Source organism: Oncorhynchus gorbuscha, linkage group LG22 (genome assembly GCF_021184085.1).
Source record: "Oncorhynchus gorbuscha isolate QuinsamMale2020 ecotype Even-year linkage group LG22, OgorEven_v1.0, whole genome shotgun sequence".
Taxonomy (NCBI): Eukaryota; Metazoa; Chordata; class Actinopteri; order Salmoniformes; family Salmonidae; genus Oncorhynchus; species Oncorhynchus gorbuscha.
In genome coordinates, this window is record NC_060194.1 from 7,820,764 (window position 1) to 7,839,427 (window position 18,664).

An 18,664-nucleotide genomic window follows, 5' to 3' on the forward strand; every position below is an offset into this window, starting at 1 on the left:
GATAGATAGATATATCTATAGATAGATAGATAGATAGATAGATAGATAGATAGATAGATAGATAGATAGATAGATAGATAGATAGATAGATAGATAGATAGATAGATAGATAGATAGATATATCTATAGATAGATAGATAGATAGATAGATAGATAGATAGATAGATAGATATATCTATAGATAGATAGATAGATAGATATATCTATAGATAGATAGATAGATAGATAGATATATCTATAGATAGATAGATAGATAGATAGATATATCTATAGATAGATAGATAGATAGATAGATAGATAGATAGATAGATAGATAGATAGATAGATAGATAGATAGATAGATATATCTATAGATAGATAGATAGATAGATAGATAGATAGATAGATAGATAGATAGATAGATAGATAGATAGATAGATAGATAGATAGATCTATAGATAGATAGATAGATAGATAGATAGATATATCGATAGATAGATATAGATATATCTATAGATAGATAGATAGATATATCGATAGATAGATAGATAGATAGATATATCTATAGATAGATAGATAGATATATCTATAGATAGATAGATAGATAGATAGATAGATAGATAGATAGATAGATAGATAGATAGATAGATAGATAGATAGATAGATAGATAGATAGATAGATCGATAGATAGATAGATAGATAGATAGATAGATAGATATATCGATAGATAGATATATCTATAGATAGATAGATAGATAGATAGATATATCTATAGATAGATAGATAGATATATCTATAGATAGATAGATAGATATATCTATAGATAGATAGATAGATATATCTATAGATAGATAGATAGATATATCTATAGATAGATAGATAGATATATCTATCTATCTATCTATCTATCTATCTATCTATCTATCTATCTATACACACACACTTATATCAAATTAGTGGATTCGGCTATTTCAGCCACACCTGGCGGATGCCAGGAGAACACTACCTGCCCGAATTTATCGTGTCAACTGTTAAGTTTGGTGGAGGAGGAATATGGTCTGGGGCTGTTTTTCATGGTTCGGTCTAGGCCTATAGTTCCAGTGAAGGGAAATCTTAACGCTACAGCATACAATGTCATTCTAGACGATTCTGTGCTTCCAACTTTGTGGCAACAGTTTCAGTATGACAATGCCCCCGTGCACAAAGTGAGGTCCCAACAGAAATGTTTTGTCGATCGGTGTGGAAGAACTTGACTGGCCTGCACAGAGCCCTGACCTCAACCCCATCGAACTCCGACTGCAAGTGTGTTCTAATCACCCAAAATCAGTGCCCGACCTCACCTATTCTCTTGTGGCTGAATGGAAACAAGTCCCCGCAGCAATGTTCCAACATGGAGGCTGTTATAGCAGCAAAGGGTTAACCAACTCCATGTTAATGCCCAGGATTTTGGAATGATATGTTCAACAAGCAGGTGTCCACATACTTTTGGTCACGTAGTGTTCCTAAATAAAGTATAAAAGGTAGGCTTCAAACAATTTCAGAGGGACTGCATACATGCGGCTATTCTGTGTTGAGTGGTTCACAAATAAACAGTTCCTCCTAAATGCTTTTATTTAGTTATTTATAGAAATTTGGTTGTGATACAAATGTTAGGCTATGTGTTTTAGATTTTTTTATACATTCTAAGGCTGCATGATGCGACTATAATGATGTCACACCCTGGCCACAGAGAGGCTTTTTATTCTCTATTTTGGTTAGGCCAGGGTGTGACTAGGGTGGGCATTCTATGTCCTTTTTCTATGTTTTGTATTTCTATGTCTTGGCCTGGTATGGTTCTCAGAACCATACTTAGGAACCCTTTCCCCACACCTGTTTTGTGGGAAGGTACTTTGTAGTTGTTCAGGGCACATAGCCCAAAGCTTCACGGTTGTTTTTTTTGTTCTTCTTTTGGTCGACGTCATTTTTAAATAAAGTTCAAATGTACGCTTACCATGCTGCACCTTGGTCCAGTCTTTCAGCCAGCCGTGACAAATGATAAGAGGCATAAGCTCTGCTCTATTTCTTGCGCAGGCTGCACACACCTCATCAGTCTCTCATTCACAATTTGACAAGCACTTGATAATATACACACCCATCAGACTATTCTCAATCTTTAATGTGGTCTTTATGTATAGCCTACTAATATACGCTACGGTTCAAAAGTTTAGGGTCACTTGTCCATTTAAATTAACATAAAATTGATCAGAAATACAGTGTAGACATTGTTAATGTTGTAAATGACTTTTTCTTTAAAAAACAAGGACATTTCTAAGTGACCCCAAACTTTTGAACGGTAATAATACTAAGACTAGGGGAAGCTAAGCTTTCCTTAAAATAAATTGAATTAAATTGCCAAAATTATATAGCCTAATTAGCCTACGTCTGTCTATACAAAAATAAATAAAATAATTCAAAATAGGCTACTAAAACATGATTTGGCCACAGATGATCATTACTTTAAAAAAAACACATTTCGTCATGTTATTGTTCAGTTGTGACTGTCTGTGAAAAGTAGAGGCCAAGCTAGGCATAATAGAATCGAGGGAAAACAGTTTGGAAAGCAAATGGTCAGAGACTAGATGGACGTCATTCTATTTGTCTCCCCTTCTTGTAGGCCTATTATAAGGACAACGTCGTTTTTATTGATCTGTTTGTCAGTGTCAGCAGAGTAGGCTACCTTTTTAATTTGTTGTATTAAAAAATATTCTGCTAATGTCTCCAGTCATAAAATGTAGTAGAATTGCATGAAATGTGTTTAAAAGGCCACATTTTTTTCCATGCAAAGAAAGAAGAAATATATCTGACATCGCCTAGGTCTACGCAATACGTGCTCAGCCATGCATTTAATTTTTTTTTTCAAACAGTGATTGAGTTCTGTTGTTAGCCTAAATTATGACTATCCAATCTACTCATCACATTATGAATAGTAGGCTATCTTACATAAGTATGCAAATTCCATGATGCGCCAATGCGGTGTTAAAGGGTCGCAAAATGCGATTTAAATGGTCGCAGTCTGGAGCTCAGCTGTCTCATTGTTCCAGGTTCTGTCCCTTCAAACATTGTCATACTTTCCATCTCTATGTTCCAGGTCAGGGAGCTAGACTCTATCCTTTGCCAGGCTGGTCAGACCTCCCGGGTAGTGTGGACTTCGTCCAGCAATGCCAGACGCTCGGCCTTCAGTCTAGACGATGTCCAGCACAGACTGGGGACCGAGCCCTACGCGTCCTCCAAGTATGCCTCCGACCTCATCAGCCTTGCCCTCAACAGACACAACAACAGCCAGGTGAGCCAATGTTTACTCAGTTACACATGGCAGTATTGGGCTATGTATGAGCCACTGGTGGGTTGTGGCAGATCCATTTTGGATCCTTGCAAGAGATGTGTACTAGGTTAGGTACACACTTATTCAGTTGCACATGGCTGTGCAACTGAATAAGAAGCATAGCTATGTCACAATGGGATGCCGGACTATCGCGTCTCAGCGTCTGTGAACTACGATTTACCCTTAATCATAATTCAGGAGCAACTGGTGGGTCCATTCTGGGTCCTGGCCTGGTGAGAGACTGGAGTGTCTATGCTAGATCCTAATGGAATTGTGAATGTTGCCCCCTCTCTTTGTTCATAATGTCAAGTTGCATGACATTTTATATTTAGTCAAACTCTACCTCAAAAGTCAGTACATGTATCAGATAATCAATAATGATACCTTTTTTTTTTTGTACACGATTGACAGGGGCTGTACTCATCAGTGATTTGTCCAGGGCTGGTGATGACCAATCTTACCTATGGCATCCTCCCCTCCTTCTTCTGGACCCTCATCATGCCCATCATGTATCTTGTAAGTTGTTTTTTTACTCTTCAGTCTTCTTTTACTGTTTTGACCTAATTTGTTGTGGTCTTGTGATATCATCAGAAAATCTCATTTGTACAACTTGTATTGTTACTCAACATGTTTTGTCTTCATGAACAGATAAGAATCTTCACCAACACGTTCACACTGACACCGCACAATGGAGCTGGAGCATTGGTATGCCTCTCAGAAACCAATCTAAACAGTTCAGATATGTATTATTTACATATTAACATCTAATATTGTACATATTTATGGGCTGGTTTCCCGGTTACAGGTCAAAAGCTTATTCCTGAACTAAAAAAGCAGAATCTGTGTCCGGGTAACCAAACGTGTATCGTCTTTTTTTATGTAATGTTACCATCAATTAACTTGTTTTTACATTCTGCATATTTGATCTGTTTTGGCAATTATTGGATATTTTACAGCATAAGAATATTTAAATATGAAATGAGTATTTTCTTAGTATTTGACAGTTAATTACCACTGAGTCCTTACAACAAACATTGAGGTATATTCGTTGTATTACTACATTATCACTCTAGTCATGCTTTTCTGATGGTTTTTGTGTGTTTACCCAGTGTTTACCCGGAAGATGCTTTTACGGTTGAAAAATGTCACTCAACAGCTTGAAATGTTTAGATAATACATCTGAGTCATATTTCATAATCTGATATGTCATCCTGCCTTTTAATAGCACTCGCTGTTTCTGAAAAAAACGGAGTCCCTGGATCCGAGGGCAAAGTATCACAGTTTGACGTCAGGCATGGGGAGCAACTACACGCAGCCTCGACAAGTGAGTGTGTCTTTCACAGTCCTCATTTAATAATATTCCCCCCCCCCCCCACACACCAAATCATATTCAAAAGACAGTAAGCAAACACGATAGAAAGCTAGGCCCCAAGATAAGCATCTGTAATGTTAAAGTTGTGAACAGATTCTATATTGCTGTTTCGGTGTGATAGGGTTGTTCTTGCTTTTGGGGCGGCAGGGTAGCCTAGTGGTTAAAGCGTTGGGCCAGTAACCGAAGGTTGCTAGATCGAATCCCCGAGCTGACAAGGTCTGTCGTTCTGGCCCTGAACAAGGCAGTTAACCCACCGTTCCTAGGCTGTCCTTGTAAATAAGAATTTGTTCTTAACTGACTTCCCTAGTTAAATACAATTTTAAAATGGGTTTTAAGTCAATGTTATTTGATAGGAAAAGAAAGTGTTGTTATCTAGCCTTTTTCTCATGACTTTGGTGTTTTCTGTTTTTTTAGATGGACATCGATGACGACATGTCAGAGGCACTGTATGTGAAACTGCTGGAAATGGAAAAATCTGCTCGTAAGAGATTGAAAGAAGAGGATGACAATAAACAAGCCTACAAAAAGTACCTCAACCAGACAGAGTAGTATTTTGTATGGCTATACTCCTTTGCTGACTAGTTTAGGCCTAATCACACAACTTTTATTCTATAGCATATAATATATAATTTTGTTACGTTACATCCTTGTTCTAAAATTGATTAAATACATTTTTAAAAATCTCAGCAATCTACATCATAATGACAAAGTGAAAACAGATTTTTTGAATTGTTTGCAAATGTATTAAAAAATAAAAATGAATAACTTATTTACATAAGTATTCAGACCCTTTGCTATGTGACTCAAAATTGAGCTCCAGTGCATCCTGTTTCCATTGATCATCCTTGAGATTTCTACAACTTGATTGGAGTCTGCCTGTGGTAAATTAAATTGATTGGTCTTGATTTTGAAAGGCAAACACCTGTCTATATAAGGTCCTACAGTTGACAGTGCATGTCAGAGCAAAAACCAAGCCACGAGATTAAAGGAATTGTCTGTAGAGCTCCGAGACAGGATTGTGTCAAGGCACAGATCTGGGGAAGGGTACCAAAACATTTCTGCAGCATTGAAGGTCCCCAGACTCTTCCTAGAGCTGGCTGCCCGGCCAAACTGAGCAATAGGGGGAGAATGGCCTTGGTCAGGGAGGTGACCAAGAACCTGATGGTCACTCTGACAGAGCTCCAGAGTTCCTCTGTGGAGATGGGAGAAACTTCCAGAAGGACTACCATCTATGCAGCACTCCACCAATCAGGCCTTGATGGTAGAGTGCCCAGACAGAAGCCACTCCACAGTAAAAGGCACATGACAGCCTGCTTTGAGTTTTCCAAATGTCACCTAAAGACTCTCAGAACATGAGAAACATGACTCTCTGGTCTGATGAAACTAAGATTGAACTCTTTGGCCTGAATGCCAAGCGTTATGTCTGGATGAACCCGATCGAACATCTCTGGAGAGACCTGAAAATAGCCGTGCAGCAATGCTCCCCATCCAACTTAACAGAGCTTGAGAGGATCTGAACAGAAGAACTGTAGAAACTCCCCAAATACAGATGTGCAAAGCTTGTAGCGTCATACCCAAGAAGACTCAAGGCTGTAATTGCTGCCAAAGGTGCATCGACAAAGTACTGACTAAAGGGTCTGAATACTTGTGATATTTTAATTAGCAAAAAAATCTAAAAACCTGTTTTTGCTTGGTGATTATGGGGAATTGTTTGTAGATTGAGGGGGGAAAAAACAATTTAATCAATTTTAGAATAAGGCTTTAACCGAACAAAATGTGGAAAAAGTCAAGGGGTCTGAATAATTTCCAAAAGCACTGTATATAAACTAAACTGTTTTATTCAGTGTGTTTTACTCCGTGTGAATTAAGAGAAATGGTATTCTCTGTATAAATTGACCATAGCCATGAGGGACTAGTAGTGGTTTGAATAATGTCTCTCTATTTGAGTGAATACTTTATAGAATCATCTGTTTGCATTGACTTTTTATCAGCCACCATTTTCAATAGCCTCCCTAGTTGAGTAGAGGTTTCCCCATTTTCAATAGCCTCCCTAGTTGAGTAGAGGTTTCCCCATTTTCAATAGCCTCCCTAGTTGAGTAGAGGTTTCCCCATTTTCAAGCACTTCATAATTTGATCTTGGTTAGTGTACACTAGCTAGGCTACATGAGTGCTGTTCCTTTTGTGACTATGACAGGAACATGTACAGTAGGCACTCAAGTAGATTAAAATATGGTTGAAAGAATATATTAAAACAGAGACTGCAACTTGAATACTGAAATCCACTGAAAATACTGGAACACTAAAAGCAAATGCTGAAACTGATATTCCTGAAATGGTTAATGGACATTTGTTAATGTCTCAGAAACAAGCCTGTACATTCCTGCTGCTAACTCAAGGAGCTAAATGTGGTAGACTGTCAAGAGCGTTTGTGAATTATCAAGCACAAATAGCAATAACTGACCAGAACTAGGCAAAGCATTCCTTTGTGTTTGCTTGGTTAAGATGAAGAGTTGTGAGCCGTTGAACTTTTATTGAAATGAAAGTTTAAAATGAAAGATTTCTTTGCATTATTTATGTGTAGCTTGTTTGAATGAAAAGTTGATTTGACGCCACCACTCTTCAAGCTAATGCTGACTTTGGTTCAATTTCTGACGTGTTCTTATCTGCAGTGCCTTCAGAAACTTTTTCCACATTTTGTTGTGTTAAAGCCTGAATTTAAAAATGACTAAATTGAGATAGTGTCACACAATACCCTATAATGTCAAAGTGGAATTATGTTTATAGAAATGTTAACAAATGAATAAAAAATGAAAAGCTGGAATGTCTCGATTCAGTAAGTATTCAACCCCTTGCTTTAGAAGTCACTTAATAAGTTGCATATGTGCAATAATAGTGTTGAACATTATTTTATTTAATGAATACCTCATCTCTGTACCCCACACATTCAGTCGAGCAGTGAATTTCAAACAGATTGAACCACAAAGGCCAGGGAGGTTTTTGAAAGCCTCGCAAAGAAGGGCACCTATTGGTAGATGGGAACAAAAAACAGTGTTAATTACACTTTGGATGGTGTATCAATACACCCAGTCACAACAAATAATTTTTATTTTGTATTTTTCTTCTCTCTCCCCAATATGTAGTCTTGTCCCATTGCTGCAACTCCCATACGGACTAGGGAGAGGTGAAGGTTGAGAGCCGTGTGTCCTCCGAAACACGACCCCGCTTCTTGACACAATACCTGCTTATCCCAGAAGCCAGCCACACCAATGTGTCGGGGGAAACACCGTATACCTGTCAACCGTGTCAGCGTGCATGCACCCTGCCCACCACAGGAGTCGCTAGAGCGCGATGAGACAAGGACATTCCGGCCGGGATGGCTGTGATAGGATAAAACTGACGATGGATCAGCAACATTGTAATTACTCAACAATACTAACCTAATTGACAGAATCAAAAATATTCTAAAACATGCATCCTGTTTGCAACAGGGCACTAAAGTAGTACTGCAAAAAATGTGTCAAAGCAATTAACACAGTGTTGTGTTTGGGGCAAATCCAAAACAACACATTACTGAGTACCACTCAACATTTTCAATCATAATGGTGGCTGATTATGTCATGGGTATGCTTGTAATTGTTAAGGACTGGGGAGTTTTTCAGGATAAAATATCAACGGAATGGAGCTAAGAACAGGCAAAATTCTTGAGGAAAACCTGGTTCTGTCTGCTTTCCACCAGACAATGGGAGATGAATTTGCCTTTCAGCAGGACAATAATCTAACACTTAAGGCCAAATCTACACTGGAGTTGCTTACCAAGAAGACAGTGAATCTTCGAGTGGCTGAGTTACAGTTTTGACATAAATCTACTTGAAAATCTATGGCAAGACCTAAAAACGATTGTCTAGCAATGATTAACAACTAACTTGACAGAGCTTGAAGAATGTTGAAACTATTAATGGGCAAATGTTGCACAAACCAGGTGTGGAAAGTGCTTAGAAACTTACCCAGAAAGAATCACAGCAGTCATCGCTGCCAAAGGTGTTTCTACAAAGTATTGACTCGGGTGTGAATACTTATGTAAATTAGATATTTCTGTATTTAATTTTCAAGAAATTTGCAAAAAAAATCTAAAAACATGGTTTCACTTTGTCATTATAGGGTATTGTGTGTAGTAGATGGGTGAGAGAAAACAAAAACTATTTCATCCATTTTAATTCAGGCTGTAACACAACAAAATGTGGAATAAGTCAAGAGTTTGAATACTTTCTGAAGGCACAGTATGTAGTCAAAAGTCTAACCATTGCCAATTTAGAATTTCAGTCTAAAATCAACATTGCCAAATTAGAATGTGTTCAAATGGATATTTCATTGGCTGAATTGTTCAACAACAGGGCAGCAGCAGTTGGTCTTGTCTGTGTTGCAGAGCATGTGAGCTGTGTAGTCCTAGTTTACTGGTGTAACAAAGACACCCGCCCTGTTTTTACCTGATACCTGTATCATGTTACACACACACCCAGGTATGCTGTGGTGTGGTGTAGCCTTACAAACCATGATTAGGGTTATTTGGGTGGTGTGGTTTGCCTTAGGCCCACACCAATTATCTCAAGCCAGTTATATGTGTTCCTTTTGTTATGTCACTTCATTCATAAAAGATGATGTGGTGATGGATAGTGTCACTAAATGCAACAGTATTTTGAACAATGAGGCTAATATAGGAGTAATATCCCACTACTAAAATGGGTTTCAGGTCAAATGTGAGTCATATTGTACTGTAGGTCTAAAGAGAAACACAGTAGCACATAAGATATAATGCCAGATCCAACATGACACGGATACTTCCAATAAGTTTATTGGTGCAAGATGCTTGTAATGTCACCGATATCGTACATGGCACACATTTCACTGACACCACATTAGGGCGTTATGAGGAGAGGCATTTGCTTGCCAAATTGCTTTGTCACAGTTGAGTCATGTGAGTGTCTTGCTCATACGTTAAAACTCTGTAGTAGGCTTATGTACAAACAAATAATATGATTCCTTCTACAGGGGCTAAACTACTCATAGAATGGAACATTATAAAAGCTAAATTAACATAGCATCCAATATGTGACCTTGTCGCCAACAGCTGTGTTTGGCTGGATGGCTGAGTTCCCAAACTTCCCACTCTGATAGGTTACAGAGAAGTGACTAGTCAGATCAAATCAACTCAAATTGTATTGGTCACACACATATTTAGCAGATGCTATTGCAGGTGTAGCGAAATGCTTGTAAATAGACAGCTGTATGACACTACCAGCTGTTCACAACATTTCCCTGCCTGCCCTCTACACACAAGTTTGCTTTTTATAAACCTACAAATCCTCCTTAATCTTCAGAACACACAGAGAGAGCTGCTGAATATTGGGATTTGGAAATGCTTCACTTGGAAAAAGGTCCCCTCTTCCCCTCTCTGTCTACATTTCCTGAAAATCATTAACCGCATATTGGATATTTATTATTCTCTTCTAAACAATAAGGCAATAAAGGTTTTTATTGGTCATCAGTATATTTATTGTTACCGACCTACAGTGCATATGCATTTTGTTTTTGTCAATTAACGTAGCAATTATATGTCATGGCTAATGCGATATAGGAATAATTCAACAGTTATCACCTTCTGACACGTGAGAAAATGTGCATGTGTTTACAAACAGCATATTGTGACACCCTGCTTGGCAAGATAAGTACATACCCCATATCATATGGCGCACTACTGAATGTCCCGGATATTCCTCGCACCGGAAGAGAAGGGGTACATTTCCCAGCCATCTTGTGGCAGTATCTAGCGAATTGTTCGCAGCCAGCCTCGTAGAATCGGAGGTAAATCCCGCTGAAGGGGCGCCATCATGCCCGGACAACTGCAAGAAGGCTTCGGCTGCGTCGTAACGAATCGGTTTGACCAGCTATTGGATGATGAATCAGATCCGTTCGAGGTGTTAAAGGCGGCGGAGAACAAGAAGAAAGAGGCGGCCGCAGCTAGTATCACCAAGTCTGCAGCCCAAGCTGCCAAGCAGCCCAAGAAAGAGTCACAGAAGGACAGGAAGAATCCGCTCCTTGACAAAAAAGATGAAACTCAGGCTCCAGTACCTCCGAAGAAAGAAGGTAAGGTTCACACCTTGGTGCGTTTAAAAAAAGAATATATTTCAAAACCTGCAAAAACCTAGCCAGCTTGGTAACAACAGCATGATGAGGGTCAACATGGTACCTGTCCTGTTGTCAACAGAACCCACTGCAAACATGCACATATCCAATGCATGATTATTGGACAGGTTAATCATGCATTGGATATGTACTGTATATCACCCAACAGTGCACTCATGCTAACCTGTCGCAGATATGAATTCCACCTGCAGGATGTGGATTGTTTGTAGATGATACTCCAGTGGTAGTTGCGCAGTACAATATGTTTGTCATGAAAAAGCTCGAGTTTGGTGGGCATGTATATGAATTAGATAACTTATTTCTTTGCTGAGCAAAAAGGTAGCTGGTTCGTCTAGGATTTGCGGGGCATGTCTGCTGCGCAGTTAGCTATTCTTCAAAACACTGATGCGACTAAACTGTATTAACAACATCTCGAGTTTAACGTCAAGGCCCGTGCGTTATCCTGCAAGTACATCATTGGGTAGGTAGCTAGACAACCAAAGTCCCACGCTGGTTGTTGTTGTTCCAGCATTTTGGTAGAAACAGGCCAACACAGGTAGCAAACCTTGCACCGTTGAATTGATCTAGTTAATGTATAGTTAGCACTGTTTTGTGTTGTCTGTTCAAACGGTTTGTGCAGTAACGTGTTGTGACAGTCGTTGACAGCGTGCTGGCGTTTTATCTTTGCAGAAGCATTTCCAAACAGATCATCTTAGCTACTTTCGTTAGCTATTTATTCAGTAAACTAGCTAAGTTACTAGGATTTCGTCTACGTGCATGCGCTGTATTTTTTTGTAAACAAGTGATTTGGCCGGATGTCCTCAACTACACAAATATAAATACCATGCCTACATGCACTGAAAGCAGGCGTGTCTGCCTTGAGTCAAGAGTGCATGCTGTCAAAGTAATAAACCACGACAGGGCGTAGCTAACACTCCACACCCTCATGAGATAGCTAATCAGCTTCGTCTGGTATGACCTAACACATTTGCTGACAACTGACCCATATTTCATGTTAAATGCATACTTGAAGCTCCTCTTGCAATTCTTCTCTAGTCTAGACACCAGTGCATTATACCACTCTTGGTTGTATTATACTTTTTGGTTACACATTGTTTGGCTCCAACACCCATTATCAGACCAAAACATATTTTAATCAAAAGGTATTGTTGATTGAAAGAGTGGTGAATGTTCATGGGATTTTTCACTGCACAACCCTTTTCATTTGTCTCTGTAGTCATCTCTGGCCAGTGCTGAGTGATTGGCCACATCTAAAGCCTCCATGTGTTGTTGTGGTAGCAGTTATCAGGCGGGTGGGCCGAAGGCCGGACCAGCAGGGCCAGCCTGGCACCCAGGGCGGGCAGGGGGAGGGGCGGCCCACCGGCGACAGGAGGCCGGACAACAGGAGACCCCCACGCGAGCGCCGCTTCGACAAACCCCTTGAGGACAAGCCCGACGGTGGAGAAAGAGGAGAGTTCTCTGCAGACAAGTGAGTAATTGCTGTAGTAAATGACAATGGTCAGCATTTTCTTTTGATAATAAGGGTTGGTAATGTAAATTTGGTTGTCTAGGATGCACTGTATGCTTCAGTTTGTGTTACTTGTTAAGTGTCAGGTGGCACCAGACTTTGACTGTGGTGTAAAGAAAAAAGTCTAAATTCAAATCATACCTATCCTTGCATGTTTTTTAAATGCATCTTATTTTTAACTTTCAATAAAGTATTATTCATAGTCCTGAGCTGCTCCTATCTGCCCTCCTTGATGCAAAGTCTGTGTGTGTCCCTCATCAGGCCTCTAGGAGACCGGCCCCCCAGAGGGCGTGGTGGCAGCCGTGCTGGGCGTGGTGGACGGGGACGGGGCATGGGCCGGGGCGACAGCTTCGACTCCCGCGGCAAACGGGACTTCGACAGACACAGCGGTGGCGACAAACCGTGAGTCATTTCTGCTCCGAGTCCTCAAAGGATTTTTTTTTTGGGGGGGGGGGGATTTGATCTTCAGATGCTCTGTGACTAGTGATGGTAGCGCATTTGCTTTCATGTTTGTCTCAACAGTCCGAAATCTGAGGAGAAGCGTGGCGGGAGTGGTGTTCACAACCGGGGAAACCCCAAGGACGAAACGAGGTGGGTGTTCAAAAAATCAGAACCTATTTCCTTAAATGGAGACCGATCAGACCCATTATGTGCAAGGTCCTACACTGAGGAAGTCCTGGCTTTGTTGATATTGACTGATTTCTGCTTTTGCTCCAGGGGGGATAAATAAATTGAATTTCTGTTCCCAGTGTTGATGCCGAACAGACTACTGCCCCTGAGGAAACCCCTGAGGGAGTGGAACACGCCCCTGCTGACTCTGAGAATAAGTGAGTACCCTCCTGGACTCGTCCAGTTAACCCCCCCACACACCCCAGGACTGCTGCTCTGACTGAAACGGGACAACCAACTCATTTCTCTCCTTTTTCATTTAACCTTTATTTTTACAGGTTAAATCTCATTTTTGCACGGGAAACCTATTCTTGGAGTTAACATACTGTACCGGTTCAATAGGGTGCTCCGTTCATACTGCTTCATTCAGTCTGATCTCAACGTTCAATTCATCACATGGTCCACAACGCACGTAGCACTACAGTCAATCTAGAAGAGATCTAAAACGACAAACCCAATTGGAAAGCTAACAGACTGGTAATGGCTTGCATTAACAGATGCGTCTCCGTCTCTTCCAGGGAGAACGAAGTAGAGGAACCTAAGGAGGAGGGCCCCAAGGAGATGACCCTGGACGAATGGAAGGCCATGCAGGATAAGGAGCGTGCCAAGGTGGAGTTTAACATCCGCAAGCCCAACGAGGGCGCCGACAGCAAGTGGAACAAGGGCTACATGCTGCACAAGTCCAAGAGTGAAGATGTCAGCGATGAAAAGCCTAAAGATGTAAGTGACACAAACTGTGCCAAATGTTTGCTTATCTATCGCTGCGCTGTCATGTATATTTTATGTTTTGCCATTGTATTTAGTTGTATTTTTAACATTTCATAGTTTTTTTTCATCCCTATATCTGAGCAAAGTATGTGTTATTTAGATTAAGGATGTGACTGAATCGTTGAAATATTTTGTTTTCATCCCTATATCTGAGCAAAGTATGTGTTATTTAGATTAAGGATGTGACTGAATCGTTGAAATAATTTGTTTTCATTTCAAATCTATTTGAAGTCCAAACATCTACAGATATACTCTACTGAATTAATATTGGTGAATGTTCAAGAAGTGTAGGATTAGCTGTACTGTTGCGTTTCAAGTTTGGAAAGGAGTTGCAATTAGAGAAGTTTGATTCCTATTGACTGATCAACGCTAAAGAAGTATGCACATCTTTAAGGTATTGATTCATTGTTGTTTTTGTTTATGTATTAGCCACCAAAAGGGCTGATATAAACCAGATTGTAATGCAAACCAGCTAAAAACCCTCCCCATGAGGCTGTCATTACAAAAGTGCTCGGTCTTATTGTTGGTCCTTTCTCTTGGATGTTGCAGAGACCAGCTGTGATTGATACTCCGGAGATTGAAGAGTTGACCCCCTTGTTCAAGGTGCCTGTTTCATATGTTCAACCCATGACAGTTCTGATAAAACAAGCCTTCATCTACACATGCATACACATTGGCATAGTAGTTAAATTATGTCGAACAATAGTTAGTATGTTGGCTATTTGAGTTTACATGGTTGCATGAGTGGACTTTTGTCTAAATGTAAAACTCTAGCTCTGACTAAATGTAAACAAGGTCAAATCCCCTCCATCAGGGCAACCCTGATGAAATCGGCCCGGACCACCACTTCCGCAAGCCCGCCAACGACATCACAGCCCAGCTGGAGATCAACTTTGGAGACCTGGGCCGCCCTGGGCGCGGGCGCGGTGGAGCCCGCGGAGGAAGGGGAGGCCGCGGTGGAGGAGGCGGCCGATCCGACCGTCCGGTTCGCGCAGGGGGAGTTCGACCCGAAAAGGTAATGCTAATTAAGGCTGTTGTAACTGACCACAAATAGTTGTAAATAATGATCACAAAAGGCTAAGGTTACTAGGGCCCTATAAAATCAGTTTTATTTTTTGCCTGATTCGGTTACATTTTTTCCCAAGTCCCATTTTCCAGGTTTCTGTTTTTTAGGTTCTCTCTCAAAATCACACTTGTTGATTTAAAAAAAGAAGAAAAAAAAGAACAGCACATCCATTTATTTATAAGTTCACAACAATGCTTAACTGCTCTAGGGTATGATCTGGCTAATATCCAGTGAGGTTGCAGAGTGCCAAATTCAATTACAGAAATGCTCATTATAAAAATTCAGAAAACAAAACATATTTTACATAGGTTCAAAGATTAACTTCTTGTTAAACCAACCAGTGTTAAATTTATAAAATGCTTTTTGGCGAAAGCATACCTAACCCAGAACATAGCCCAGTTGACAAATTATTACAAACAGTAACCAGCCAAGCAGAATTATTACAAAACTCAGAAATAGAGAGAAAATTAATCCCTTACCTTTGATGGTCTTCATATGGTGGCAATCAGAAGACATTCATTTACTCAATAAATGTTCCTTTTGTTCGATGAAGTCTCTTTATATCCAAAAACCTCTGTTTTGTTAGCTCGTTTTCTTCAGTAATCCACAGGCTCAAACTCAGTCAAAACAATCAGACAAAAAAATCCAAATTGTATCTGTAAAGTTCATAGAAACACGTCAAACGATGTTTATATTCAATCCTCAGGTTGTTTTTTAGCCTAAATGATCTATAATATTTCTACCGGACAATAACGTCACCATTATAAAAGGTAAACAAGAAATGCACACGTGCCTGAAAAAACTCTGCAACAAGTTAGGGTCCACTCGTTCAGACTGGTCTTACTCCCTCATTTATAAGAATACAAGCCTGAAACTATTTCTAGACTGACATCTAGTGGAAGGCATAGGAACTGCAAATGGAGTCCTAAATCAATGGATACTGTAATGGCATTGAATAGAAAACTACAAAACCAAAAATAAAACTACTTCCTGAATGGATTTTTCTCAGGTTTTTGCCTGCTAAATCAGTTCTGTTACTCACAGATACCTTTAACAGTTTTGGAAACTTTAGAGTGTTTTCTATACAAATCTACCATTTATATGCATATCATATCTTCTGGGCCCGAGTAGCAGTCCGTTTAATTTGGGTATGCTTTTCATCCAAAATTCCGAATGCTGCCCCCTAACCTAGAGAGGTTAAACCACATCAAGAGACTACTTTTGAGGTCTGGGGGGAAGATTTAAAAAAAAATATATATATATATATATATATTTTTTTTGGGGTGAGCACCAGCAAGAGATTGTTGTTTGGTTTAGTAGTCTTTCTGTAGTTCTCCTGTGATTTCAGAGGTTGCAAAACAAATTACCGGCTGATGCAAATAATCACCGTATCATTCTGCCAAGTAGGCATAGAGTACTTTGTAGCCATCATTTAATTGAGATGGTTTTTGGGAAAGCCTTTCCATCTCTACCAGGTTATTATTAACATCATCGCTATCGGCTACACAAAGTGTAGACCTAACGTGCACACACAGACAGACAGCGTCCCCGTGCTGTTTCAAATTTACAGGAAAATAAGAATCCGTAACGTATTTTGTCCATGTCTGATGATTGACTTGGGCTAATGTAATGCATTTCTGAATAAGTTCAATACATTTAGTTGATTTCTCTACAAAATTCAATATTTTTGAATATTGAATTCCAATTTAATGTCTGGATTCCGTGACTCCGTCCACGTTCTCCGCAACGCAGCTTGTATAGGACCCTAGGTTACTGACCACATTCTGTGCTGAAGTGGACTATTGTTTTGAACTGTGTTGTTCATCTATAATCTCCCAACTGAAAAACATTTTCTCCCTACTGAACATGACCCAGTATTCTCTGAGCTTTTATCAATGCCTTCTTTTTTTCTCTCTTGATCCCCAGCCAGGTGGAGTCTCTGTTCCCAATGTTGACGACCCGGAGGCCTTCCCAGCCCTGGCCTAAGACTTCAGCATCGCCACCAGCCCGCTCCGTCAGCGCCTCCGCCCCCCTCCTATGAGGCTTGCATGCTTACAACTTCAAGTATATGAGAGAAGAGAAAAAAAAAGGAAATGATTTTAACGACGAAAAGAAGACAGTCATCCATACCATTCACAGCTGAGGACTGAAATTTTAACCTGTTTTGAAAGGACTGATAAAAAGACAAAAAAAAGAGGAAAAATTACTTCTCTTGTTACACTGAAGCAAGTTATTGGTAGAAGTTTTGTATTTAGAGACAAGATAGCAGGGATGTTTTCATATATTAATTGTTTTTTTCAGAGATTATGCGTATATACTTCATGGATATTTTTTTGTATTGCTGCTTGAATATATGCATTTCCAAGATTGAGGTTGAAGTGTGTGTGTGTGTTCCTCCTTAGGCTTTGGCTGGCTTTCCTCATGACTTTACCTGAATATTTTGTGGTCATCTTAGACAAGCTTTTATTTTGAAGGGGTGACTTAAGTCATGCATTACTCAGATGTTAAACTTAAACTATGTTTTAGTACCTTTGTACTAAATCTATGAACTGTGTTTTTAAAAGTAGTGACTCCTTATAAGTGTAATGTTTCTGCTTGTTATGCAGTGAAAGTTGATGCCTCTGGTTTCCTTTTATTTTCCTATTGATAGCTTGGCTCTTATTTTTCTGGTGGACCAGTGGTTGGTGTGTTTTATCCCTGGTCCAGATGTTACTACCTGTGTCTTTAGGGCAGCCATGGCCCAAATGTGTATCTAGGCTGGTCCTTGTTGGTTGTACAGGCTATACTATTAGTAACCTTAAGACCACTATGCGAATATATTGTATTTTGTGTGTGTGTGTGAGAGAAGGTGTGATTGGGTTGACTGTGAACAATAATTACTTAAACACTTGAAGTACTCCCCTGCCACGAACTTGACATTCTCCAGGAACTTGACCACAAGTTCAAAAGCAGCTCGGTTTGGCCTGAAGTAGTTTTTATTTCTGAGAACATAGAAACGACTATCTAGGTAAGCTTGTGGACATATCTTGCAATTTGAGCATTTGATAAATGTAGTATTTGTAGTCCTATCTTTTAGAGTTTGCAAAGCACTTGTTCCTATCAGCACCAGAACTCTGAAGTAAAGCCCTTTTTTAAATTGTATTTTATTTTCCCCTCTTGTGATCATCTTTGTCAGTTTTGCATTTTGTTATAATTACTACAGCAGCACTACAGCATAATTTGTCTGAAAGAAATGTGCCGTTCAATGTGGACCAATCGAGTGCTACAGAATGTATGACTGCTAATCGTGCTTGTAGTCATCTGTGTCTTGCATTTCCAGGCTAGGTTTTATTGTACCGAAATAGGTATACTTCACACATTGGGTTTGGGGAAGGGGTACATTTTACTATTTTAAGTGACTGAAAGCTTTATATTCCAATGCTCTGGAAATACTTGCTGGTAATACAGGGACACAGGTGACTGGAGCAAACCTTTTGTAGGACTGTTTGAGCCATTTGACGGTAGACTTTTCTGCAAACATCCCTGTTCTAATAAATTGCTTAGAGGTGTTAAATGTATTCTGCCCCTGGCAGTGAGTTGTGTGAGATCATTACTGTGACTTTTAAAAAGAACACTCTTAAAAAAAAAAGTGTTTTTCTATATTCAGGCTGTGTGTGATTTTTCTTGGGGCGGGGTATTATTCAATGTTATGTCGTAAGATTGATAGGACTGCATATGGTAGCAGATTACATTGTCAACAC

The 18,664-nt window shown here is 39.7% G+C and overlaps 2 protein-coding genes across 3 annotated transcripts in view; both read left to right on the top strand.

The window, feature by feature from the left end:
* The window catches only part of hsd17b7 (hydroxysteroid (17-beta) dehydrogenase 7), a 21,686-nt gene extending 16,232 nt beyond the window's left edge, over window positions 1–5,454 (top strand). The window contains exons 5-9 of the mRNA XM_046322185.1: window positions 3,108–3,302; window positions 3,753–3,857; window positions 3,990–4,046; window positions 4,567–4,665; window positions 5,128–5,454. Of these exons, the coding sequence (XP_046178141.1) occupies window positions 3,108–3,302; window positions 3,753–3,857; window positions 3,990–4,046; window positions 4,567–4,665; window positions 5,128–5,262 (591 nt within the window). The 3' untranslated portion in view covers window positions 5,263–5,454. The remainder of the gene's footprint in view (window positions 1–3,107; window positions 3,303–3,752; window positions 3,858–3,989; window positions 4,047–4,566; window positions 4,666–5,127) is intronic.
* Window positions 5,455–10,480: 5,026 nt separating this feature from the next.
* LOC124009646 (plasminogen activator inhibitor 1 RNA-binding protein-like) lies at window positions 10,481–18,481 on the top strand. 2 transcript variants are annotated; one of them, XM_046321654.1, is made up of 9 exons: window positions 10,481–10,854; window positions 12,193–12,382; window positions 12,683–12,823; window positions 12,944–13,012; window positions 13,171–13,248; window positions 13,609–13,810; window positions 14,408–14,461; window positions 14,673–14,873; window positions 16,851–18,481. In XM_046321654.1, exons 1-9 carry the CDS (start codon window positions 10,599–10,601, stop codon window positions 16,908–16,910), a joined length of 1,251 nt encoding a protein of 416 aa, XP_046177610.1. In that variant the 5' UTR covers window positions 10,481–10,598; the 3' UTR covers window positions 16,911–18,481. The 2 variants fall into 2 exon arrangements, with proteins under 2 accessions (XP_046177610.1, XP_046177611.1); XM_046321655.1 differs by having other exon boundaries at window positions 12,196–12,382.
* The last annotated feature ends 183 nt before the right edge of the window (window positions 18,482–18,664 follow it).